Here is a 26,422-nt window from a genome sequence, read left to right as displayed (position 1 = left end):
AGACATAACTGCTTTAAGAAAAGTATTACAAAGTAACCAATTTTCTCATAAACTAAAATTCCAGATTCTTTACGAAAACTGTAGAAGTTCAGAGGTAACTTTAGCATTCAGACCATCCACTAAAAAGTATGTCACATTTGTTAATTTTTCCATGAAGTCTACAATTCACAGTCTGTAAGAAGGTCTGTTTCAACATCTTCACTGCTATGTTTTAGAAGGTTCTTAACAAAAGGTTTATGGAAAATATTGTAAAAATCTACCTGTCAGTGATCTATCAGGTAGTTATCTATATAGTCTTTGATACCATACTAATATTCTAAAATGTTGATGATTTAAAAAATATCGCTTTGCAGAAGTGATATTGGTTTAGTTGTTTTATTTTAAAATTTTGGCCTTAATAAGCCTTATTATGTTGTACGTAATAATGATTTTAATGACCACAGATCAGAAACCAGCATCTACATGTGGATTTTGCAACAGTGGCGCTGGAGAACACAGCAACCTCTCTTACATAAAGAGATTCTGGAAACAGTAGTCTGAGACATTTGTGGGTCTTCAAACTAACATCCCTCCAATACACTGTGTACTTTTCAAATCAGTCTGCCCTTAATGGACAAAAGAAAGTCTGCCAATACAAACATTAGGCAGTTGTGTCTCCTGGTATACAAATTAGAATACATTTCATATGTTCCTTGAAGTTTTTATCCTTTAGCAGGAAAATATATAGCTCATCACCAGGAACGCATGAGGTAAAGTCATCAAGATTCACTTTAATAGGTTGTTGTGTTTTTAATTGAAGTATGCCCCTGTCATATCTCCTTTGTTCATCTTGATCCCTCAATTTTAAAATTTCAAGCTGTCTGTTACTAAGCAGAGTCACTTCTAAGTATCTCAAATATTCCCCACTTGATTAGAACTGGTTTTCTCCTTCTCTTTCTACACGTCTCTAAAACATAGCTTGTTTGGTGAGGAGAATCTCTTCCAGAGGGAAATCTCTCCCCTCACATTCCTCTATCAAAGCTGCCTTGTTCATAGATGTTATATAATATTACACCTGTAATTTGCAGGTTTTGTGTCAAGAACTTTTCTGTATCCCTACCTTTTCCAGTTATCATTATCATTTAGTAGCATCTGCAGGATCTTGCTAGTTCTATAGGAAGAATGAAAGCAACATCTGGGCTTCATTGCCGCAGGATTCCACCACTTGCATCACATTACCACAACATTACTTTCATCTCTCTGATCTCCTCCTGCCCTGCCTCAAAGGCCACTGCAGGGAATTATGTATTTTTGTGCAACTTTATTTCAACAAATGTTTGATATTGTTCTGTCCCTCCACTGAGCTATCCTTTCTGTTCATAAATTTTCAGTTGAACTTCCACAACAGCTTTCATGTGAGGATCCTTTTCTTATTTTACTATTTTTTTTCTTCAAAATGAACCCATGGATATTGGTAAAGAATCTGTGATTTTGCTACAACCATGAAGTCTTATCCTGATTAGAAATCTGTTTTTCTCTTTATTTTTGTGTATGTATCTGAGTTAATGGGACTAGATGGAATGTGGAAAAGGTATAGAATAGCAGTCACTTGGTTAATGTTTAAACAAATAATCCAATTAGCATTTATCTCATTATCTTTATTTGTATCCTGAATATTCTCATAACTTTAGGCAGCTTTGTGCCTAGAGTCCCAAGGGTGATTTTTCAAAAGGCAACTTTTTGGGGTTGGGGGGACTTCAGTTGCCTTTTGAAAAAGCATATTTAGGACAACCATGACCTGGAATCTCCATAGACATTTAGTGCCTAGAGCTAATAAAATAAAAATATTTCTTAAAAAGAATAAGCAATTAAAAGCTTATTTTAATAATGAGCAACTATTGCTAATTACAATTGACACTACCACTAAAATGTTCTTCAAGCGCCTTCCTAAAATGGACTGACTTCAATATTTTATGGAAAGACATCCGAGCAGGGATACATTTGCTCTTAGAAGGCAAACTCTTCCAGAATATCCAGGATTCTAAACACCGTTCTCTATTGGAGCAGGTTCAGAATATGGACAGCATTTGGGTGAAGCATAAATAACTTATTCTTATTATTTTTTCCAGGAAATGGGAATTATAATTTTCAAAGTAAATCCTCATGTGTTCCCAATAGAAAGGTACCTTTTATCAGGATAAAATAGTTATCCATTTAGACAGAGCCGAGGTGGCGCAGTGGTTAGAGTGCAGTACTGCAGGCCACTTCAGCTGACTGCTATCTGCAGTTCGGCCGTTCAAATCTCACCGGCTCAAGGTTGACTCAGCCTTCCATCCTTCCGAGGTGGGTGAAATGAGGACCCAGACTGTTGGGGCAATATGCTGACTCTGTAAAACCGCTTAGAGAGGGCTGAAAGCCCTATGAAGCGGTATATAAGTCTAACTGCTATTGCTATTGCTAAGTCAAAATATCTTGTTCTTATTTAAAAGGATTAAAAGAATTATGTCATTGATCTACCTGAGAAGACACGGGTGTTTTCCTGTAAAACATTTTTTTTATTTTCCTTTCAAATTCATTCTTAAATATACATTCTTATAATTGCTATTTAACATTGGTCAATTCATATCATTTTTCTGCCTGTATATTTACATTTTCATATTTTCTTATTTCCCCTCCCCCTAATCATGTGTCATCTGAGATAGTTATTTCATGTTTTGTTCCTTTTTCTTTCTATTTATATCTTTTTTTGAAGCCACTCATAAAATCGCTCCCATGTCCTGTAGTACACTGATTCCTCTTTGTCCTTTATTCTCAATGTCAACCTGTTCATTTCTGCACAAATATCGTCTTTATTACCTCCCCTTCCGATGGGATTTTGTCTGCTTTCCAATTTTGTGCAAATACAATTCTAGCTGCTGTTATTATTTGTACAGTCAAATATGAATCTTCTTTACTATATTTCTCTGGTAGAATACCCAATAAGAATACCTCTGGTTTAAACTCTATGGGCTGATGTATCATTTTCTCTAACCATGTTTGTATTTCAACCCAATAGCTTTTTGCATCCCTACACATCCACCTCATATGATAATATGTTCCTGGCAATTGGTGACATTTCCAACATTTAGCTAATTTATCCTTAAACATTTTTGCTAATCTTTCAGGTGTCATGTGCCATCTATAAAACATTTTATATAAATTCTCTTTGTATGCTGTCGCCATTGTCAATTTATACTTCCTTTCCCATAGTTGTTGCCATTTTTCTAATTCTATTGTACACCAAAGGTTTTTGCCCATCATATCATTGTTTCTTTAACCTCTTCTTTTCCTAAATTTATTCTAGGCAAATAATTATACAATTTTTAATCCTTTTTGCATCCATTCCCATGAGTATCCCATCTAATTCTGAATCTTCTATATTAAAACCATATTCTTTAACATCTTTCTCATATCTTGTTTGTATTTGCATTTGTTTAAACCATCCCTTATCAATCCCTTGTTCTTCTAATTCTTTTTTTCTGTTTTAGTTCTTCCTGTGCTGTTAGTATATCTTTGTACCTAATAACCTTTTTCGTACTACTAATATTCAGATGTGTCAAAGCTTCCATCGTTGAAAGCCACATTGGTACTTCCATATAGTGCTTTTCTTTTACTTTTTCCCATACTGGGTATAAACCATTTCTTACGTAGTGTCTCTGCAAATAACCATGTATTCTATTTTTCCCATACCACTTGGGTGTTTTCCTGAAGCAGAACTATACTGAGATGAATGCTAGTCTAATAAAGCCTATCTAGCTATTATTCTTTACCAGGAAAAAATCTCTGGTACATCCATTTACTTTTTAAACTTCACAATATGGCTAAGATGATTCTTCTGTCCATGGCAGATTGGAGCCTCTTCCCCAGAATGTCTGGAACTAACAGTGCAATATCAGAATTTCTATCATTTTCTTTCCCTTCCCCCCCCCTCCCGAACATATCTTAACATTTCTGAAAAGATGCCCTATAAGATGCCAGTATAGTGTTAAACAACACTATACTGTAACACTAGTATTCATATGGAACACCTATATATTATTAAAACTCTCCTGTCTCAGTGGCACAGTGGTTAAATGCAGCACTGCAGGCTACTTCAGCTGACTGCAGTTCTGCAGTTCGGCTGTTCAAATCTCACTGGCTCAAGGTTGACTCAGCCTTCCATCCTTCCGAGATGGGTAAAATGAGGACCCGGATTGTTGGGGGCGATATGCTGACTCTGTAAACCGCTTAGAGAGGGCTGAAAGCCCTATGAAGCGGTATATAAGTCTAACTGCTATTGCTATCTTTGTCCATAACCTTCAATTGGGTGAAATGGTGCCTCGTACAACACCAATTTTGGAAACAAGATACCTTAAATAGGCTAAACTCATGAGTCCCATAGGATTTAAATTTGGCAAATTTGTGGCTGCTTCAGTACTGCTGTGCTACCATGCTGCTGCCCAGAGATTCAGTAGACTGGATCTGCCCTAGTCTCCACTAGAGATCCGGCAGATCAATCCCATCCTTGCCCTTTGAAGAATAATTCTGCTGTTGATTGCTATAGGATAGTCAGTCATGGTGAAGCCAGGAAGAAGTCTCCCATTCCCATTGCTTTTTTGCCCATCCAGGGTCATTCTTTTTTGTGTGTGTAGGTATGGAAATATCTCTGAAACAATGACCCAAAATGTAAGCTTGAGGCAAAGGCCAAAAACCACTTCTCAGCTTCTGCTATTTTTAAATCAACCCTCTTAATTGACCCAGCTTTAGTCATGGCCCATTTGCTGGTTTGCATCCATCTTTATTCAGTTAATGATTTATTAATATTGCTTCCCATAAAATGAATGTCAATACTTAAATAATTTATATTGGCTAAAAACCTAACAAAGAAATCATTTGACTCCAGGCCTTTTGCAAAATAGAGGGGAAAAAATGTGCAGTAGTGCGATTTTCGGTCTCTGCTGCCCTTAAAAATACCTGGGGTCTAGCTTGAAATATAATTAGGAGCATTTCCAAATCAAGCAAGGATAAAAGAATAATAGCCAAAATGTTCTGCTTGCTCCTTTTCTTGGCTGAGAAGTCTAAAATATGTATTTTTTTAAAAAAAAGATACACTTCAATTCTGATAATATTCTACTCCACCAACCATGATTTATGGAAATCATGTTTCTCAAGTTTTTTGTCTTGAGGCTAAAATCTCTGCAGTCAATGTAAGTGCACTGCTTTTGAGTTAATTAAGCAGAAAAAGAAAAATACTCTAGAAATCATTGATTCCTGTATTAAAAGGAACTTTATGCCTAAAGGCTGCTATCGAAAGATCCTGGGAAGGAATATCAGGAGTTATAGTAGTTTTCAGATTGTCCTCGCCAAGAGTTATTCTTACTTCCAGGCAGAAAATTCCAACCAGTTGGAGTTGGAGCTTTATTTAAGCTCTGTTAGATTAAATAAAAGTTTAAAGTCCTTCCTTTTTAATTTCAAAAAAGAGAAAAATGTGGTGTGCTGCAAAATGGACAGAGCAAGAGAGATTATGAATTCATTCTATCCCCAGCTTGTAATATATACCAGCCAGGGAGTTAGTAGAGATTACTCATTTAAGAGGGAAGGAGAAGCTTAATAAAGAAAGAAAAAACAAATTAATCACATTGACTCCTGGCGTGCTCTGTTTCATTTCCTTAAGTTTCAAGAACATGAATTTAAAGCAACCTAAGCATCATTGCAACAGTTGAACTACAATTACTATTTTTGTCCAGAATCAAACAACCAAAACACAGGTCCAGCTATAGCTCTCAGCTGATACTCTTACCTCTATTGGCAACAGCAGATGGGCCCTGCTGGAACACATCAAAGGCAGTTGAGTGGATTTTGTTCCCAAAGTGGCCAACCAATCACCAACCGATCATGGGAAATCACAAAAAGCACAAGAAAAACTGTTTCACAAAGTTGTTATGGCAACTAAAGCATTCCTCCTTGAAGCATTAATGCAGCTGCATTACTCATGCAGCTGCTTCAAAGACTATCCCCACCTACCTCTATGCCATTTTACTCTGTTGGCTGTCCTAGTGGAAGAATTGTCCATGCAACAAGAATAGCCTTCAAAGTAATCCTGAATGTCAAACTTCCCTCCTTACAGTCTATTTCCAACTGGACTGAAAACAGTTAATCCCAGAAGCAAGAATCCAACAGCTGTTGTATAAAGTGTATTAGAAAAACATTCCTTACAAAATTGTCTATGGAATCTAGAGAGTACTCTGTTTTCAAATGAGAAAGCTAAATAGGCAATCTAAAATGGCAGAGCTCTTGCAATTTTCTACTGCGGAGGAGAGGCACTTGTTAGTTTGTTGGAATAGGCTGCTTGCATTTGTTCATTGTTTTGGTAGTTATTATTCCATGAGAAATAATTTTCACAGGGGCTGTGAAACTTGCAAATGATACGGTTGCTTTAACATTCCAAGGAAGTGTATTTCGCATACGGTACACTACATTCATTTGAAATATCTCTTCCAAATGTGTTGTATATTGCTATTGTCATCTATAGTACACATATCAAATTGACTTTTTCCACACCACTAATTTATTAATTTATGTAGTTTTGATTTGCTAATTGTCATTCTTGCAAGCATTGTGGGATATATAAAATAGATCTGCATCAGCCTTGGTTTTTTTTTTAACATTTCTATTTGGATTCCTTTTTACCAGTTTGTTTCATCCTTTTCAGATTGCGGGTTTCTATAAACTGAAAATGCAAATTTTATAGCCTAACAGCATTAAAGAACAGATGGGAAGATTCAAAAATTGTGAAAAGCATTAACTCCTTCTCCGCTCTCCAAAACTAACTCGTCTCCAGTTTTATCCAGATATTCATGTTAAATATTTCAAGCCAAATAATGAAAATTGTGATAGCTATTAGCTAGGTATTAGTTAGTTATCTTTAACTAGTTATTACCATTTATGCAGTCATGGTGATAGTAAAAAGCATATGAACGTTTATAATAGTTTCTATTTTCCCTCAGATATTTCACAAAGATTTCCATATGTTGTAGCAGACATCCATTATTACATTCATTCGCTTGTGATAGTGACACAGATCTCATTTCAATCAGATTTGATCCCTTTGCTCAAGAGACATCTGCTCAAATGGAATAATTAGAAAGGCAAAAGGCAAATTTTATGCATCCATGCTTTGCCATTCACTCTGTAATGATTTTTATAGTGGGGCAAGGTTTCCATATGTGCATGTATTTATCTTTCAGAGGAAAACTGCAGCAATGCATTTGAATGCCTTTTCTTCACAAACGACTTTTACAAATCATTTGGATTCTGGCATAGCATATCAATATAATCATTTCCTTGTAACTTCGTTGGTTGAGAAGTGATATTTGAAAATGATGCACCTTTCTCTTCCTTTGTAAAATATTGTTTATCCAGATAAATGCTACATTTTGGCTTCCTTTACCACAAAACATCATGCTTAGGGTATAGTGATTTTAATAGGCTTGGCATGGCATACCCTACTTATTATTATTTTTTGACATGCATATGAATCACTATTAATTTCTCATTCTTTGTGAATCCTTTCTTTCAGAATTATACATGTTAATATATTACTACAGTATATCAAACCATGTCTATTCTGAGGGATAGTGAAATATGTGTGCATGTGTGCACATGTGTGTCTTTCTTGAACAATTTATTCAATTCTTATTCAAAATGTTAAATAATTAATATTAGTACTTGGTTGCCTTTTAGAATTTCTCTTGAATGAGAATATAATAAGTATAATAAACATCCATATAGAATTCCATTCAATTTCAAATTCTAAGCCTGGTATTTTCTCTTCTAGCAAAGTACAAATTAATAGTGAAATGTGCCATTCCTATCCAATTTCCAGAGACTGCCTGGAGAAGTCCCTGCAGTTTTCTTGGCAAGGTTTTCAGAAATGGTTTGTCATTGCCTTCTTCCTAAAGCTGAGAGAAAGTGATTAGCCCAAGGTCACCCAGCTGTTTTGTGCCTAAGGCAAAACTAGAACTCATGGTCTCACAGTTTCTAGCCTGATAGCTTAGGTCAGTTTCCTAATTAATTATTATAGGCTTTTAAAGTATATTGAAGCCTGCATTTCTTGTATATTTAAAAAGTGAAAAATAAGAATGTTTTTCTATATACTGCATTAGTAAATTAGACTGAGATTGAAATATTTAATAAATATTCGAAGTTGAATATGGGAGTGCGGTGAGTTTGAATGTCGTGGTATACATATATTATGAAATGTGTGTGGTGTGTGTGTGTGCGTGCGTGTGTGTACATTGATCCTCTGAATTTGCAAGTGCTGTATTTCTCAGAGACGTTTTCAAGGTCATTCTTAGACTTGGTGCTTTGTTTTTTCTTATGCTGCTTATTTGGAGCCAAATTTCATGACAAGCCTTTGAAAACAAGGAAGAAAAGTCTCTCCATACTGAGATCAAAATATGCTTTCTTGTGACAATTTACAAATTATCTATTTATTCCTCCAACTCAAGTGTGTGCCCAGCTACATGTCTGCCTCACCAAATGAAGAGGTGCATATGGGCCAGTTATAGCATCTGTGCAGCCTTCAAAGGCAGCCCCAGCTACAGAAAATTGCAGTAGTCCAGTTGAAAGGGGACCAAGAATAAGTTATAGGCCCAGAAGATAGTGTTGTGCAAAGGCATAACTCTACTCATATGTTTCTTCTGTTCATCAAGCAAGAATTAGTCCTGGGGAACATGACTTCGTCATCCATAACCAAAGATGGAAAGTCAGTGGCTTCAGTGGACTCTTAAGTGATCCTCTCTTCTGCCTGAGCAGAATTAAACCTGAATCTGTTTTTCTCCATTTAGCTTAAACTATAAATTAATATTACATTGGGTAAAAAAATCATACTTGGTAATAAGATTTCAATCAGAATTTAATACTTACAATAACATGTCAGAACCATAAGTGCCTATCAGTGGTGGGTTTCAAATTTTTTTAGAACCTCTTCTGTAGGTGTGGCCTGCTTTGTGGGAGTGGTGTGCTGGCCATGTGACTGGGTGGGAGTGGCTTACCAGCCATGTGACTGAGTGGGAGTGGCCAACTTGTAAAATGTGGTGAAACTCACTTAACAACGCTCTTGCTTAGTAACCAAAATGTTGGCTCAGATGTTGGCATTTGAAGCACGCAAGTCTTAAAGCTGTCAAGTTACAAGACCCTTGCACCCCTAACCCTTTAGAAAAAAAACTCCAGGGGTGTTCAAACTTGACAGCTTTAAGACTTGTGGACTTCAACTCCCAGAATTCCTCCTCCACACCTGTTGGCTCAGGAACTCTGGCATTGAAGTGTGCAAGTCTTAAAGCTTTCAAGTTACAACACCCTTGCACCCCTAACCCTTTAGAAAAAAATCCCAGGGGTGTTCAAACTTGACAGCTTTAAGACTTGTGGATTTCAACTCCCAGAATTCCTCCTCTCGGTCTTCATCTTGATGATGTGCAGATGGGCAGGGGGAGGAAGCTGGAACCGGTTCTAAACAGCACTGTAGATTTGTGGAACCTCTTCTATAGAAGAGGTTAGAACTGGCAGGAACCCACCCCTGGTGCCTATCTTAATTTCCCAAGCCTTTTGAAGATTATTTTTCAAGATGGGACATGGTGTGGATATGCAATACTCACATAAGTTATCAAGATGTGTCAAAAGCTGTGGCAAAAAGAAAAAGAAAATGCTTTACTCAGTCAAATACCAGCATACGATACAGTATAATAAAACAGTCAGGCAAATATAAATAAAATATAACAAAAATCTCTAAAACTAAGCCAAATGACTAAGACTATAATCCTACTAAATCCTATTAACCTATAAAAATGAATCTAAAATATCTAACTGAATGTATTAATCCAGTAAGTATGTAACTGCAAATGGGGTAAATTATTCTAGTATTTGGGGTTTCATATGTATATTATACCACAAGAATGTGTATATTTCATAAAATTTACTCAAATTATATTTAATAACATAAATAAAAAACACAGATTTTATACTCTTGGAATTAGTCAAGCTGTTCTCCCTTTCCCCAAATCTACAGGCAATCTATAGCATCAGTTTCTAGAACATTCAAAATAACTGTGTCATTTCTGTCAGACAAAAGATACCAGAAATAGCATTCATCTGGTTGGCCTGGGCAATTTACTAATAATGGCATTAAATAATGTGCACAAATATCATGACTCCCTTTTTCTTCTTCTTCGGCTACTGGGACTTTTAAGTTATTTTTGAGGGTTTTAGTTGGTTTATATACTACACTGATGCCATATGTTGAAAATAACCTTTTGGTTGTTTCTGATATGCTTTTTGGTATATACTTTTCATCACTTGCATTGATTCTGCTACAGTGGGTTGAATGGTAAGATTGTACGGGTATCCATTTTGTTGGAAGATGTTGTACAGACAGTTTTTTTCTTCCTATGCAACATTATTCCTTCCTCTGGTGTTCCGGGTTGCTGCAGTGTGTTTATATTAAGAGCTGTGATGGCACAGTGGTTAGAATGCAATACTGCAGGCTAACTCTGCTCACATTGCCAGGAGTTCAATTCCCTCAATCCTGACCAACTCAAGGTTGACTCAGCCTTCCATCCTTCCAAAGTTGGTAAAATGAGGACTCAGATTGTTGGGGGCAATATGCTGACTCTGTAAACTGCTTAGAGAGGATTGTAAAACACTATAAGTCTAAGTGCCATTGCTATTGCTATATTCATCTGAATAATGTTCTTACACAGCTCTTGATAGGAATAGGCAGGAAGGGTAGTGTGCTGTTGTTTTCCTTTTGTGTATTTTACTCCTTTGAAGATGTTGTTGGTTGTTTCATGTGTCTTTTCTAATTGTTTTTTATTATGATAAAGATGTCAGCTATATACTGGATATTTACTCTTGATAGAATACACAGGAATGCTAGAGTTTCCAGTCACTGCCTTTATCTCTGATATATTATGAGAATGGTGATCCTATGGGTGTTCCTCTGATTTGTTGGCATTTTTGTCCATCAACCTGAAAGTAGGCAGAGTTTAAAGAAGTCCATAATTCTGGGCATTTCCGTCTTAGTATATTTGACTAGGGTGGGTCTATTGGGTAGGATTATTTCACTGTTGCCATTGATTATTTCACTAGTTAGTTCTGGGTCTATGGATTTAAAGAGAGCTGTGATATTGAATGAATCCCTAATTTCATATTCTATTTGGGGTTTTTCATTTTCTGGAGGCGCTATAGTGGTGAGTTGATAGAATATTCTGCCTGTGAAGAGCCAAGCTTTTTTGTAAGTTCTTTGACTATGTTGTCTGTTGGGGTAATGATACAATTTGATAAAAAGGTATGATGAGTTTGTGTATTTTGGGGTGTCCACAGAAATGTGGATGGATGGGTCCACTGTGTTTCATCTGCCATCATCATTTTTTGTGATTTGTCCTTTCTTGGTTAGGGTTCTTTTGATCAGATTATCTTTTTTCTATATTGGGTTGGTGTTTCTAGAATGTGGGCTTCTTTGTCCTTCAGTAATTATTTGGCTTCTTGTGTGGATATTGTTCTGTATTCTGAATATTCTGCATTGTATTTTGTATGTATTGTGTTAAGAGAGTAAGTACCAAGATAAATCCCTGAAGGCAACAGTTTTGGGTTTTCTGACTTTCTATATCTATTATTGTCTACCTGAACTTGGTCGTGGCATGATTATAGTCTAAGGGTCATGTTACTCCCTATGAATATCCTCATTATGGTAATTCAACTTATGTAGAATAACACTTTCCCATATACTTGTGAAGTTATTAAAGGAAATTAGAGGGACCAATCCAATAGATTTTATTTTTAATCAGTAGTTCTGACTACTGAGCCCAATAGGTTTGAACTTGTGTATATTAGCTTACAACCAAAGAACAGCATTTGCTACACTTTGTAATGCCTGAATTTGGAAAGACTCCATCAATAATTTTATACATTCTAAATATCCTGACCCTTTTGACATGACACATTATTCCAAAATAGTTTAATAATTTAACCAGTCCATCTATGAAATGTTGGGTAGTTTGCAAAGACCAGGGATAATTGATCCCTTGAATTTCTTCATTGAAGAACTCTGCAGGGAATTGAAAAACTCTCCTCAGCCTGCCAAAATTGCAAAATAATGTGTGTATTGAAAAGTCAAAATATGTTTGTATGTCATTTGGGCTGATGGTGGTGGTAGGGTAATTTGCCAATTTAGCTAGAACTAACACTAGATTTATATAAGGTTTAAACAAAAACGGGGCCAAGAGACAGCTTTGCCTAACTCCTTTACCTGTTGAGATTTCCTTGTATAATGGTCCTGTGTCGAGCATCAGATTTTTATTCTTGACTTATCATGAAGTGTTTGCAAAAGTAGAGTGTGCAGTGGTCAGAATGCAGTATTGCAGGCTAATTCTGCAAACTCCCAACTGCCGCAAATTCAGCAGTTCAATTCTCACCGGCTCAAGGTTGACTCAGCCTTCCATCCTTCCAAAGTTGGTAAAATAAGGACCCAGGTTGTTAGGGGCAATATACTAACTGTTTAAAACACTTAGAGCACTGTGAAGTGATATATAAGTCTAAATGCTAAGTGCTAAAAGTAAAACTCAATGTCTATCAGTGGGGGATTCTTTCGTCTATGACCTTGGCAAGGAGAAAAAGAAAAACATTTAGCATGTCTGAGTTAGTTCAGAAGAATCAATTCCAGTTCCATTAATTATGGAAGTGATTGACAAATGGGTCAGGCTGCTACTAATCACAGCTTGGCCGCCAAACTGTTGGAAATAGTTGTTGATAAGAGAAGACAGCTGAGAGTAGGACTGCATATACTGTATCTCAATAAGCTGATAAAACAAAGAGATGGCTAATGCACAAAGAGAAATATTAATCTGTGTGCTTCATTGATAAAACATGCATGCATCATTGCTCTCTGTTTTTCAGTGATTGCTTTATACACTTATGATACAGAAGATCAATTCTGAAAAGCATCATTGCTACAGGTTCAACACATGGGAACTTATGAGAAGCTGCTGTTCTCTCTTAATTGTGCTGTGGACATAAGAGACATCTCCATCTTACACTCCAGTGGACTGCAACTAAAAGTCTAGTTCTACATGCAATTGCTCCCCTCTGAGCTTTGGTCTGACAGTGGAAAGCTCCAGATCATGTGGAACTATTTATATGTACTCTACATGAAATCGCCTGACCTCTAGGCCCTCTTGCCACAAACATGGAAGCATTGCTTTCTAGAAAGATCTTTTTAGAATCAGAGCATATCTTCAGTGGCTGATGAAAGCAAGCATTTGCTTGCTTAGCAGAATCTATTCTGGCACTTGTATTGCTTGAAGCAATGCTTTCAAGTGGGAAGTAAAAGGAACCAATGTTTTGTATGGCATAAAACAAAGAGTCCAGCTTTCCTTTGGGTCTGAGATGGTTTTTAACAGCTCATGGAAAGTTTGTGAACCTAAAAAAAAAGTAATCACAGGGAACAGTAGCAGATTCAATGAGAAAATTTAATTTTCAACAGGCTTCCAACAGAATAATATAAATAAACGTATGGAACATAGTTTCATTTATATACAAGTACCGACTATAAATTTAAGATATGCCCTGAAATTGAAGTAATAAATTTAGGATGGGTGAGATGGCAGTGTTACAGTGGTTTTAAATAAATTGCAGGCATTATGGCATAAGCTTAATTACAAAGGCAAATTTGGATGCATATCTTCATAATTGCAACTGAAAAATGAGCATACAGTACCTATCTTTTTTCTACCAGTGCATGCAAAATATTATATATATAATTATATATATCATTTTATATATATAGTCATGACAACAAGATAATTAAAGGAATTGGGATGATTCATAAATTGGAGTTTCTCCCCAGTTATTATGTACTATTTGTAGTTCCTTAAAGGAGTAGAGTAACAGTCACATTAGGAGGGTAAATCCATATTCAAATGGTCCAAACTCGCAAAGATAATTGGGTGTTGTGACCTTTCAGTCTTAGATTAAAATTAGTAAACCCAGGTTTACAACAAAGATTTACCAGGAAAGTTTTGCCCCAAGGAGAAAAAGCAGACAATTTTATACATTTTGATGAACAAAATTACTATTATTATAAAACAAAGATTCTGGAAAATAAATTTGAAGCAGGTTTCCAAACTTTTAGAGAAATGGGGACCTTCAGACCTGACCGCCTAAGCCAGTGGTATCAAACTCGATTTGTATTTGACCTTGGGGGCTGGGGCGGGCATGGCCAGGATGGCCATGGCCAGCTTGATGTCACTTGTGTTGGGAGTGCCTGTGGTGGCCTGAACACTCTACCAGTGAAAATGGGCTCCGGAGCTCCGTTTTCAGTTGTGATGGCCTCCTGCAACTCTCTGCCAGCAAAAATGGAGCTTGGGAGGGTTGCACACAGCCCTCCCAAGTTCCATTTTTGCTGGCAGAGCCAGTGTGGGCCTGTCCTTCACTGTTTCCCAGGCGGCCCTGTGGGCCAGATCTAAGCACCCCTCAGGCCAAATCCAGCCCACGGCCTTGAGTTTGACACCCCTGACTAAGCTATGTCTTAATAATATAACAGTTTTGGAACTGGATAAATCATTGGGAAATCTAATGCTTTTGAAGTGAGAGATTTGAGGGAAGTCTTTTCTCCCTGGCTGCCTGTAGCAAATACATTCTCAGAATTTTTCAATTGCCTCACTTTATCCAGGATTTAATGGTTATCCAGGATGTAGTTACTGGCCTGATAAAAATGGTACCAGAAGCATTTTCTGCCCCAGGAAATAGATCTATAATGGGAACTCTCAGAGATCTTTTAACAAGAGGCATTGAAGGATGAAGCGCTAACAGTAAGGGATGATAACATACAGCCCATGTCATGTTTCTTGGCCTTTTATGCCAAGAGAGACATATTTGTAGCGGAGACTGTAAATTGCATCCTGTGGCCCAGCTGGGGACACTGAAAGAAGCTGAGCTGAATAATATACAGGGGCTGCCACAATTAAGCTCCAACTAAGCAAGCATTTAAGAAAGACTCTAAATATAAAATTCATATGTAAGAGCATAGCATAGCATAGCATAGCATAGCATAGCATAGCATAGAATAGAATAGAATAGAATAGAATAGAATAGAATAGAATAGAATAGAATAGAATTCTTTATTGGCCAAGTGTGATTAGACACACAAGGAATTTGTCTTTGTTGCATATGCTCTCAGTGTACATACATTGACAATACATTCGTCAAGAATCATAAGGTACAGCACTTAATGATAGTCATAGAGTACAAATAAGCAGTCAGGAAACAATCAATATCAATATAAATTGTAAGGATACAAGCAACAAAGTTATAGTCTTGCAGTCATAATAGGAGGAGATGGGTGATAGCATAGCATAGCACAGCATAGCACAGCGTCCTATCTTATCTTATCATATCCTACCCTAGTGTATCCTACCCTATTTTATCACATCAGATTGTATCATATTTTTACATTTTAAAACAATTTTATTTTTAAATTATTTTGGTTTGTAATGTATAATATAGTACAATATGCTACAGTACTGCATATACCTTTAACACTTTGGACCAGAAATTATGCTCCAAAAAATAAAGGTGTGATAGCTATTTTATGGCAATTGGCTGGGATTATTTATCTTTCAGGTTTGTTTGAAAATAATCAACTTCAAGCATCATTGTTCATACGTCTTAATTAATATTTAGATTTAAAATCTATTTAAACCTGTAAAGATAATCTACTGTCATGGGAAATTTTAGAACATATTAATGCTACTGTATTGTCCTCATGCTGTCTTAACATTTCCTCTTATTTTTGAACAACATTCACACTATATGTTAAAATGCATGCCTAGTCCTAAATAGCATATTCACAGTCTTATCTTTGTTTTGGTTCAGGTTTTTTTTAAAAAAAATTTGGCCTATAGAATCTATCTTGACTATAACTGCTAATACTCTACAATGGTTTTCTCTCTGCTTCTTATTATTTCACCAAAAGTTAAAATCTTACCTGGATTTCATGTTAGCAACTTATCTGATGAAAAAAATCTTCCAGTAAATGACTCTTGGTCAAATAAAACAATCCATGAATAAGAAATAGTTGGATTCCAAATTTACTTTAATTCGAAATTTCAGTTTGAAGAACAGGTTAATTATATTCTGTAATAATGAGAAACATACTCAGTATGTATTCAGCAAAGGAACCTGATTTTAACCTCTGCCACTAATAACTTAGCCTTGAGTAATTATGTTTTAATTTAAAACCTTACATTTTAAAACTTTACAACAGCAGAAAAATAAACATGAAAAGCAGGGGAAAATAGAGCTGTAAAAAGCAAATTGACCAATCTCTTTTTTCCCTGGATTGCAAATTAAACATACTAAACAAGTATGTTGTTTAGTATGGTAAATTCTTACCGCCATACAAATATTCTTGGTTGAAAACAGCTTCCATGCTCTGTTGTCCAACAATATTAGCAATGCTGGAGACATAAACCTTTTTTTAAAGCTCTGTGTAGCACCCAACAATATTAGCAATGCTGGAGACATAAACCTTTTTTAAAGCTCTATGTAGCACCCACACTCAATTTAGGTTGAATTTTTATCTTGCTACACTGAAATGACACGATTCATAAAACTTATGGGCAGACAATTCCCCAGGAGAAGGGCCTCTTGCTGCATTCCTCCAGTGACTGAGGTTTGTCTAGACACTGCACAGGTGAATCTTCATGGGGAACAATGGTTTGATCCTTCTGCACATTACCCGCATCCAAAACAAAGAATGAGAATGAGGATGTGTTTGTCATTTTTTTATTTCTCATATCTATGAAAGGAGGGAAAGAAGCTTTTCCTTCTCCCCCCTCTCCTCCTGACCAGCTGTAAACAGCCAATGATCACTCTATTGTCTTTGTTCCTTAATCCCAAGCTTGTCACAAGATTGGTGACAATGACGATGACCATGGATCAGCTTTAAACTGCAGCTTTGAAAAGTGAAAATGGCCATAATACTGGAGCTACCTTAAATTCTGAAAGGGTTCAGTTTATGGACGTGACACCATATTGCCCAGTATATGGGAATCCCATATAAATAAACAAAATTTCAAACTCTCCAAAACTTTAAAGAGCTCCTTTCCTTCATAAGAAATTCTTCAATGAAAATGGTTCGTTTCCTAGCGTCCCATATGCAGTTGTTTTTCCATTGAATTTACCTTTTATATACATAAATGAATAGTGAGATGCAGGACAGCTCAAAATAAAGAAGCAGGGAGCAGCGACAAATGTAGGAAGGCACAGAAATACCAAAGGATAAGAGAGGAAGATAGTTTTAGTCATATCTGTTGCTTCAAGCTCTCAGGGGACAAGGCTTTAAAACAAATAATGTCTCCCACTGGAGCTTCAGTAGCTCAAACCAGAAACCAGGCAACCATTTTAACCAAAGAGATCAACCAACTCCAGGATTGGAGGTTAATATCCTTCGAGGCTTTAACTCCCCATGCAGCAAACCTTTAAAGACTGGGGGGAATAGCAGAATGTTCAGTGGTGAATTTTCTTCAGCTTTCTACATCTTCTCCACCTAAGGCTTTGGGGCACCCCATTTGTGAATACTTACTCCTCAGGGGGTAAGGCTTATTCCTGAGGAGACTATGATTTCCCTTCATCTCAACCCACGTTTAAACCCCAATTTTATTTTATTTTTTATGAGTGGGGAGGGGAAGGACATTAAGGCTACTTTACTGAAAAATGATGGGGCAGTGAAATAACAGTAGTGGAAAGCAGGTAAATCTCTTTGAGCAGAAAAGTGCCTGGCTTCTCTGAAGGAATCCCTGTGGTCTGAATAAGGCCATTCTAAACCAAATTCATATTTTGCAGAGTGCACTATAAGTAGTCACATATCTGCAGTGTGGATTTCTAGCTTGCTATGTAGTCAACATCTCTTCAAGATAGATGGTAGCTGAATTTACTATCCATTAATGGACAGTTACAGCAAACACATTGCTGCTTCCTTTATTTTTTTAACAAAAGTGAGTGCAATTCTCTTCTCCATCTCTATTGTCTACGATTTATTCTCAACTCCAAATTTTATGTAATTAGGAAAAAATATAGTACTTTCTTGTGCAATATGGATTAGAATAACACTTACGGTATCTGATCACCCTTGCAAATGCTTTGCAGTCTTCAGAAAAGATACGTTCCTCTGCAGGAGGTTGAGGGAGACCTTCCTGCTTATTTTTACCATTGTTTTCAGGAAAGTTTTTGCTTGAAGCTACTCCGATACCCAAACCACATGTTCCTTTTATGCATGAGAAAGAAAGCAAAAACAGTTAATTGTGTCCATAATGAGCAGCCAGCGTATTTTACGTTTTATCACAAATCTGCCAAAAATTTGCAGTTGACATACTGCGATCATTGGGCACATTCCATATTCCACATGGTTGGCCTTAGCATAATTGATTTTCATGTGTTATTATTACATTAGTTGTCATTCACAGTTTTAGTAATATGTAATATGGAATACAAACTATACATTCCTGAAAGTGATACATACATTAAAAAGTATGTTAATTAATATTATTTACGTATTCCATTTATAGCCCATTACAGTCCAGGGATTTTAGCATTATTCGGAGCATTACATATTTATATAACATAGGGGTTTTCTATGCAGAGCAGCGTGGTGGTCTAGCTGTGAAGATGCTCACATCCCATTCGCAAGGTTGACAATTCAATCCTAGATACAGCAGAAGTTTCTCTCCTAGGGTGCAGAACAAAAAAAGAATATTTGCTGCGAACTCCACATAGGTGGAGGACTCCACATAGAAAGGGCATCCGGGTAGTAAACACTCAGCTCCATCCAGTTGCTCAAACACTTTAACCAATAGGGACTACAGGATCATAAAAAGGTTTTTTTTTCAATGTCCTGGTTCCCCAATATCTGACATGAACCTTCTTAATCAAGACAATGTCCAAGCTGGTCTCGATTTCTTTCTCTCTCTCCTTTCCTCCCTCCCCATCTCCCCCTGTAGTTCTTCTCTTTCTCCAGTAAATCTGCATTCATATGTGTACTTTCACTTGTCTTCATTCTGTCTGGGTATCCCTGAAACATTCCATCTGTGTGGCAAACTTGTTTAATCAGCATTTTTTATGACCTCCGGCACAAATAGCCAAGCTATCTTATTGCAGAAGCAAAAACATCTGTCTTTTATGGGCCAATGTTCCCCTATAGTAGATTGACCTTAAAAAGGCCCATCTAGCACAGTAAGCAATATTTATATTGCAGGAATGCAGTTGGCACTGTGTGCCATCTGCAGCAGTGTTAGGATATTTAAATTGTGGGGAGAACCTTCTGCTGTGATGGAGTTTGGTGATGCTGCTGAAACCACTAGCTTTAAATAAGCATCACTTGGAGGAACTGTCCTTTGTTTCCCATTGTTCCTTTATACTCTGGTGTCTTTGTACAGTATTTCCCTTTCCATCGCACAAGGAATCACAGATCTACGAAAAATTCATCTTGTTTTTTGCTTCTGTTTCTCTTTTATACTCTGAATATATTTGTGGAGGAGCATGAGGAAGAGAGAGAGAATATTGCTTTAATATTATAGACCATAACACTGCAAAACACTAAATCAGAAAAAAAAAAGACACTGTACAAGAAACTGATAGAGATACTCCTATCATACTTCAGAAACACGGGTTCTCTGGCAACAAAATCAACACTAGAATTAATATGAACAAAGGCATGGCTTTGCACATTTAATTAACCATAATGGGATATATTGATGGTTGACAGTAACAGAACTGTGACAAGTCTCTCTCCGGCAGAGATTTTCAAACAGTTTTTCAGACATAAAAAGCTCTGTTGTTTCCAGCCCAATTGTTCAAAAAAAATAGAACAAATATGGAGGTCTTTTGATTTGCTTTCTGGTATCTGAGATTTAAGCATTGGCTGCCAGCACATTTTCACGGGTGGAAAGGATTGCTAACAGGAAAGTGCTATAATTGCTTACCATTAAGTAATTAAATTTACTGAATTCCGCAAATAGTGAGGGGAAATTTCCCCCCTCCCAACTCTGGTTACCTGATAATTGGATCTTATATTCACTGAGATAAATAGCTGTTAGTTAACACTGCCTGGTAGTAGGTAAATTGAGCCCTCTTAGTAATGCCCAAAAGGAGTATCTCTTCTCCCTGACCTTCTCTCTGTGGTTCCATCTTCCCTTCTCCTCTCTCCATATTCTCACCCCTTCCCCTTTCTTCTCACTGCAGCCTTTTTATCTGCAAGGATATTTATGTTGCACTTGTAAGTTACGGTAGTTGCAACATGCAGTCAGTACATCAATTAATGGAGGCACTTACTTTTACATGTACTATATATCCATATTTACTGGAGAAGGAGAAATCTTCTAGATTTAAATTGAAGCTGACAAACAGTTAACAAACTGCAGAAGCGGGGCACTGTATAGGATTTTTGTCTATATGTGTGAGAGAGAGCATATATTTCTATCCACTCTTTTTTCGTGAGTGATCAACTTAAATTCAGTGTATTTCAGCTACATCAGTATAAGGATTAAATTAGTTTAATCAAGCAAGCTTCTCATAGAGCAGTGTTGGCAAATCTTTTCAGCACCAAGTGCTGAAACAGGAGCATGTGTAGGGGGGAGCACCAGAAACCGGAAGAGCAGCTCCCTGGTGCACATGCACGCACCAGGAAGCTGAGCTTCTGGTTTCCGGCAGGCGCATGCGTTCAGGTCACCTAGTCTTTCAGTTTCTGGTGTGCATGCATGGGTGAAGACCAGATGCCAGCGCACATGCGTGCACCGGAAACCAGAAGAGCAGCTTCTTGGCACGCGCATGCACCTGAGGGAGCTGCTCTTCTGCTTTTCGGTGCTCCTGCACATGCAAAGACCAGCTGGCCAGGGTGCATGTGCATGCCAGAACCTGGAAAAGCAACAGGCGATGGCTAGCGTGCCAAGAGAGGGGGCTCTGCGTGCCGCTTCTGGCATGCATGCCATAGGTTCGCCATCACGGTCATAGAGTATGAATTTCTTTCCAAATGATTGAAAAATTTCTATTCTGACATCATGACTGCTCATTTAATATAAATCCTTTGCAAGCAGCAGTTCCATTACAAAGTATACAGGACAAACTGGCCTAGCACAATAAAATAGGGGTTCATAATAAAATGAAACTCAGAGCTATAAGCCTTCAAAATCCTCTATAAAAGTAACCACAGAATTATAATTGTAATGTGTCAGATGAGGAAAGTAATTAAATACTGTACAAGGGATTCATGTTATCATAGTAACTAAACTTAATGCTATGTAAATTGAACATAAATCATATCTCATTTAATTTTCTCCCTTCCCAGTGTTTGGGGCGTGCCTCCTTCTCAAGTGCAACCTGGAAAAAAAACCTGTTGTGACTTATGTTGTTTCCCCAAGACAATAATATGTCAATGTAATAATGTAGTCCCTCATGCTACACCATATTTATAGAATATCTGAATGCCTTTCCCTTGTTTAAAATCTCTTTCTAGGGGAAGACACAGCAAGTATACTTTCTCTTCATCTTCCCCTTGAGCTGTGTTCGTAACAAATAGAAGTGGTTCATGTCTCCAAGAAAACTAAGGTTGAACTGTGCCAAAAAACCCACCCCTATCTTGGCTACAAACTTTTAAAGGAATAGAACAGGGCTGTCAAATTCCCAGCCCTCCGTGACCCAACAAAAGGGCGAACGACAAAACCACGCCCGACTAAACCGTGTCGCTGACGTCATCAACGTGGCGACAACAGCCAGTGCGGAGAAAGAAGGGCACTTTAAATAGCGCGCAGAAAGAAAGCCGATTTAACTTAAGGTAAGGGTTAGGTTTAGGGTTAGCTTTAGGGTTAGGTTTAGGGTTAGGTTAAGGGTTAGGTTTAGGGTTAGGGTTAGGGGTTAGGTTTAGGGTTAGGTTAAGGGTTAGGTTTAAGGTTAGGGTTAGGTTAAGGGTTAGGTTTAGGGTTAGGGTTAGGTTAAGGGTTAGGTTTAGGATTAGGTTTAGGGTTAGGTTTAGGGTTAGGGGTTAGGTTTAGGGTTAGGGGTTACAGCGTGCTTCTTTCTCCACGCTGTTGTCGCCCTGTTGATGACGTCAGCGACATGGTTTAGTCGGGCGCGGTTTTGTCGTTTGCCCTTTTGTCGGTGAACCCCAGCCCGCAGGCCAGATGTGTCATGCACTAGCCAAGCCCATGCCCAGTTTATTAAAGGGAGGGGGGAGTCCTGGTACATCATGTAAAGCCGCCACGACGACATGAGTTTGACACCCCTGGAATAGAACAGTGCTCTAAGTTATAACTGATAATCAGCAGCAGCAAGCCTTGTATGATGTCAAAATGCACACATGTCACAGCCCTCTTTTCCTCCTTGTTGCAGATGTCCCAGCTAGTAACTGTAATCCTTCAAAGGAACATGACTAGTTCTAGTTGAAGAAATGTATAGAAAAGCATACATAAGCCCCATAGTTAAGAAACTTCCCTTTATCAGTACATCCATTGCTTCAGCTGCATGCATAGATGGTGCATAGAAAAACACACATTCTGTATATCTTTAAAATGCCAAGTAAATGTAGCTGGTTTCTTCCAAATCACAGATCTGGATTCAGTCTTTCATCAAGCCTACAATCAATTAAGTCTATCAAATAATTTACTGAAAGCTAAATGACTGTCAATGAAAATCAAGGGATTAAAATATATTTAAATATATATTTTTTAAAAAACTTCATCAATCCAAATTGTATTTACCATTCTTTGGTAACTGAAAACCATATTTATTTCCTTGATGGGCCTTTTTGAATTCTACTTCAATTGTGAAATTGATACAGTGAGAAGATTCCATATGAGGCTTAAAAGCGATGCTGAAATAGATTCAATGTTATAGAAAGTTGCTGCATTCATAGGTATTTTTTTCCCTGCCATTAAATCATGTCTGATTCTTGAAGACTGCCGAGATAAGATCCTACAGATCCTAAAGTTCTCTTGGGAAAGCACTTTGACAAGTGGTTTGCCATTGCCTCATTTCTAGGATTGATATAAAGTGACTGGCCCAAGTTCACCCAGCAGACTTTGTGCCTAAAGAAGAATGAGAACTCATGGTCTCCTAGTGTAACCACTATACCACACTGGCTTTCTTACATTTAGAGACATCATGGACACAAATGCAATTTGATTTATTGTACATATGAAAAAAGAAAATATATGGACACAGAAGCCATCAATTGTTTTGTTTTGTTTGTTTGTTTGTTTCTATTTCCCTATTAATACTAGAAGTGAGGTATTGCTAATCCTGTGCTGAGTGTCTATGGAGATTCTCAGTCATCCATTTTATGGTTGTCCCAAAGGAGCTTTCTCAAGAGACAACTGGTTTTTCTTTGAAGATGTTTCGCTTCTCATCCAAGAAACTTCTTCATCTCTGACTGGATGGTGGGGAATGGAAGGTTTTATACCATTCCATTCTCCACCATCCACTCAGAGCTGAAGGAGCTTCTTGGATAAGAAGTGAAACATCTTCAAAGAAAAAGCAGAAAGTCCAGTTGCCTCTTGAAAAAACACATTTGGGATAATCCTGTGGAAAGGAACAAGATTAGTTTTGGTGCAGCAGGGCAGTCCACTAGTCCTTCCTTTAGTCAAAAATAAAGTGTTACTGTAGAAAACATTTTGTATTAGGGGCAATATTTCTTCCAAATACCAAATGTTCAAAATCATTTATTCACCCAAATAGACAGCAATACCCAGCTTACTTTGGCTGATACTATAAAGATAAGCAGTGTATGCCTAAATGGATACTTGGATGAAGTCCCAGGCTGTGAATTTTGCAAACTAATCAACTAAACTGATCTTTTCTTTGTTGTCAGTCATTTCATTTTTACTAACAAATATACTGTATCGTTTTTGACAGGACTGCCCAAGGAGCTAAGGAGAAGATGTAATGTCACCTTGCAGATGTCACAACATGTTGGATGGAAAGAAATAAAAAAAATGGATATTTCAATTTGAAAAAGGATTCTCACGCACAGATTCGCAATTGCAAACAGCCATGTCCAAAAAAGGACGCAGCAAGGCTGAAAAGCCTGAAGTACTGATTATGTCCTTACAAGCAGCCAATGAAGATCTCAGGACTAAGCTGACGGATATTCAAATTGAGCTTCATCAAGAGAAGTCTAAAGTGAGTAATGCACTGGTGCCAGGGGATTTAAATAGTGGTTGCATGGCAAATTATGAATTAAAGTTTCCGCACTTAATTCTGGAAGAGCGGAAGAATACTTGAAAAATACATTTTATTTATTGTTGACCTTTGCCAGAGAAAACATAAAAGGGAACCCAATCAATGAATTACAGCTGAGTCAACACTTGTCTCCAGAGCATTCTTGTTTTCAACCTATTGTCATTTTACTGTGGCTCAGTACAGAAAGATTTCTGTCTAAAATTGGAAGATTTTTTTAAAGATTCAAAATGGAATGGAATGTTTTTGTTACCTGTTTGGTGTGGGGGGGAGGGATCATACAAAGGATCATACAAAACAAAAATGTGGGGGGGGGACACATCTCCTATAAGGAACAAGTAGGAAAATTGTACACATATACTATAAGCAGCACTTCCTCATAGTTCCTAGGAAAACCAAAATATGGGATTCTTGATGTTCTCTGAGCTTGGTTGTTTTCTTGCAGACATTTCATTACCAGCCTGGGTAACATCATCAATGCAAGGGTAAATAGAGTTTGTTTATATTTAGCAGTCTTGGTTGGAGAGTGGTTAGGCAGTGTTTTTTTCTGTGATGGTTCCTTAATCAGGAACACTTTGCATACCTGCTTTTTAACATCTCTGTTTGCAGAAAAAGTATTCAAATGTTTCTTGTAGTCATTAAATATATTTTTTTGGTTTGTACTTTAGTTTTTTTCCCCATTTTTCCTTACAGAACTATTCTAGCTCAGAAGTATGTTTAAAGATCCTTGATTGTGCTATGTATAGGAACCTCTCCATAGGTTTTCAGATTGTTGTCTTACTTTTAGTTTTAATTTCTTCACTGATTAAGCTTCTAGATATTGATATTTGATTGATCCATTCCTTCTTACATCTGCACCAGAGGTGGGCTGCTCCTGGTTTGGTCCAGTTTGGCCTAACCGGTAGTGGTGGCGGCGGGAGGCTCCGCCCACCTGCCTGGATGCTTCTGCACATGTGCAGAAGCGTTACACATGCATGTTAGCATGCGCGCGAGCATGAGCGAACCGGTAGTAAACCGGCTAGCAACCCACCACTGATCTGCACAATATTTCCTGTGCCACATAACTTCAAACAATCTTGAGCCACCCCTGTGCTTAATGACTGACAAACATTCTTCAAATCCTTTGCCCTTACTTTCCAAATATATGTATTTTTGTGGTAGCAACTAAACAATTCATTTTTTGTTTCATCCGTCCAAAGTACTTTGTTGCAAAGCATCTCTAGTTCATTAAGACTTTATTTTGCATACTTTAGAAAATGACTTTTGTGATGAGTCTGAAGGAAATGTTTCCTTTTGGCAATTATCCCACTGTTGTATAAAGATTACTGTATGGTGAACAAGTACTTCAGTGTCAATTAAACATCACAGCAGGGCATTTCTGCTTGACAGAATATTCTGTACAATATTCCTCTGTCCCATTCTGAAACTGTTGTTTGAGGAAAGGCTGGCCATGTAATAATATGTGAAGAGGCTGAACACTGGATGTCCATGCAAAATATTCAAGAAGTTGCCTTTGGTTTCCTGCATTTCATCCAATCGGAGCAAGCAGAGCTGACCTGTTTATTCAGCTGGGAAAGTTTAATGGTGAACCTATGGCATGTGTGGCGGATTGGCATGTGGTCCCACCTCTCCAGACAGCTGTTGCCTGTTGTTCTTCCTGGTTGTGGTGCGCAGGCCAGCTGGTCTTCACATGCAGGGAGTGCCGGAAACCGGAAGAGCAGCTGCCCGATGTGCATGCAGCTGCTCTTCCTGTTTCCGGCGCATGCATGTGCACCGGCCACCTGGTCCTCCAGTTTCAGTTGGGCGTGCACGTGTGAAGACCAGCTGGCATGCACATGCACTCGGGGCAGCTGCTTTTCCAGTTTCCAGCGTGCACATGTGCGGCTGGGAACTGCTCTTCCAATTTCCAGGACACACACGCACGCACACTCGTGTTTCAGCACTCAGTGCTGAAAAGGTTCACCAACACTAGTTTAAGGCGTCTAAGGTGGCTGGAGAATTCCTTGGGAGATTTTCTTTTTGGAGCACTTTCAAAGTCACCTTTGTTTTGGCATAGGTGACATATCCTTTTATGCAAAGCAAGAGAAATAGCTTTTCTCCTTTCATCCCCTGAAGGAAGCAAAGATTCTGTATAGGCTCTATACCA

At 37.7% G+C, this 26,422-nt stretch overlaps 1 protein-coding gene across 3 annotated transcripts in view; it reads left to right on the top strand.

Annotated features, from left to right (window-relative positions):
* JAKMIP2 (janus kinase and microtubule interacting protein 2) overlaps positions 1-26,422 on the top strand; it is a 91,146-nt gene that overhangs the window by 20,876 nt on the left and 43,848 nt on the right. For all 3 annotated transcript variants that reach the window (XM_087709605.1, XM_014053695.2, XM_087709604.1), the window contains exon 2: positions 23,953-24,219. In XM_087709605.1, the coding sequence (XP_087565731.1) occupies positions 24,091-24,219 (129 nt within the window). In that variant the 5' untranslated portion in view covers positions 23,953-24,090. The remainder of the gene's footprint in view (positions 1-23,952; positions 24,220-26,422) is intronic.

This window comes from Thamnophis sirtalis, unplaced genomic scaffold (genome assembly GCF_051295495.1).
Source record: "Thamnophis sirtalis isolate CommonGarterSnake01/CBP01778 unplaced genomic scaffold, rThaSir2_p1.2 scaffold_3, whole genome shotgun sequence".
Lineage (NCBI taxonomy): Eukaryota > Metazoa > Chordata > Lepidosauria > Squamata > Natricidae > Thamnophis > Thamnophis sirtalis.
Note: the sequence above shows the minus strand (reverse complement) of the source record. Positions and strands in the feature narration are given on the sequence as shown.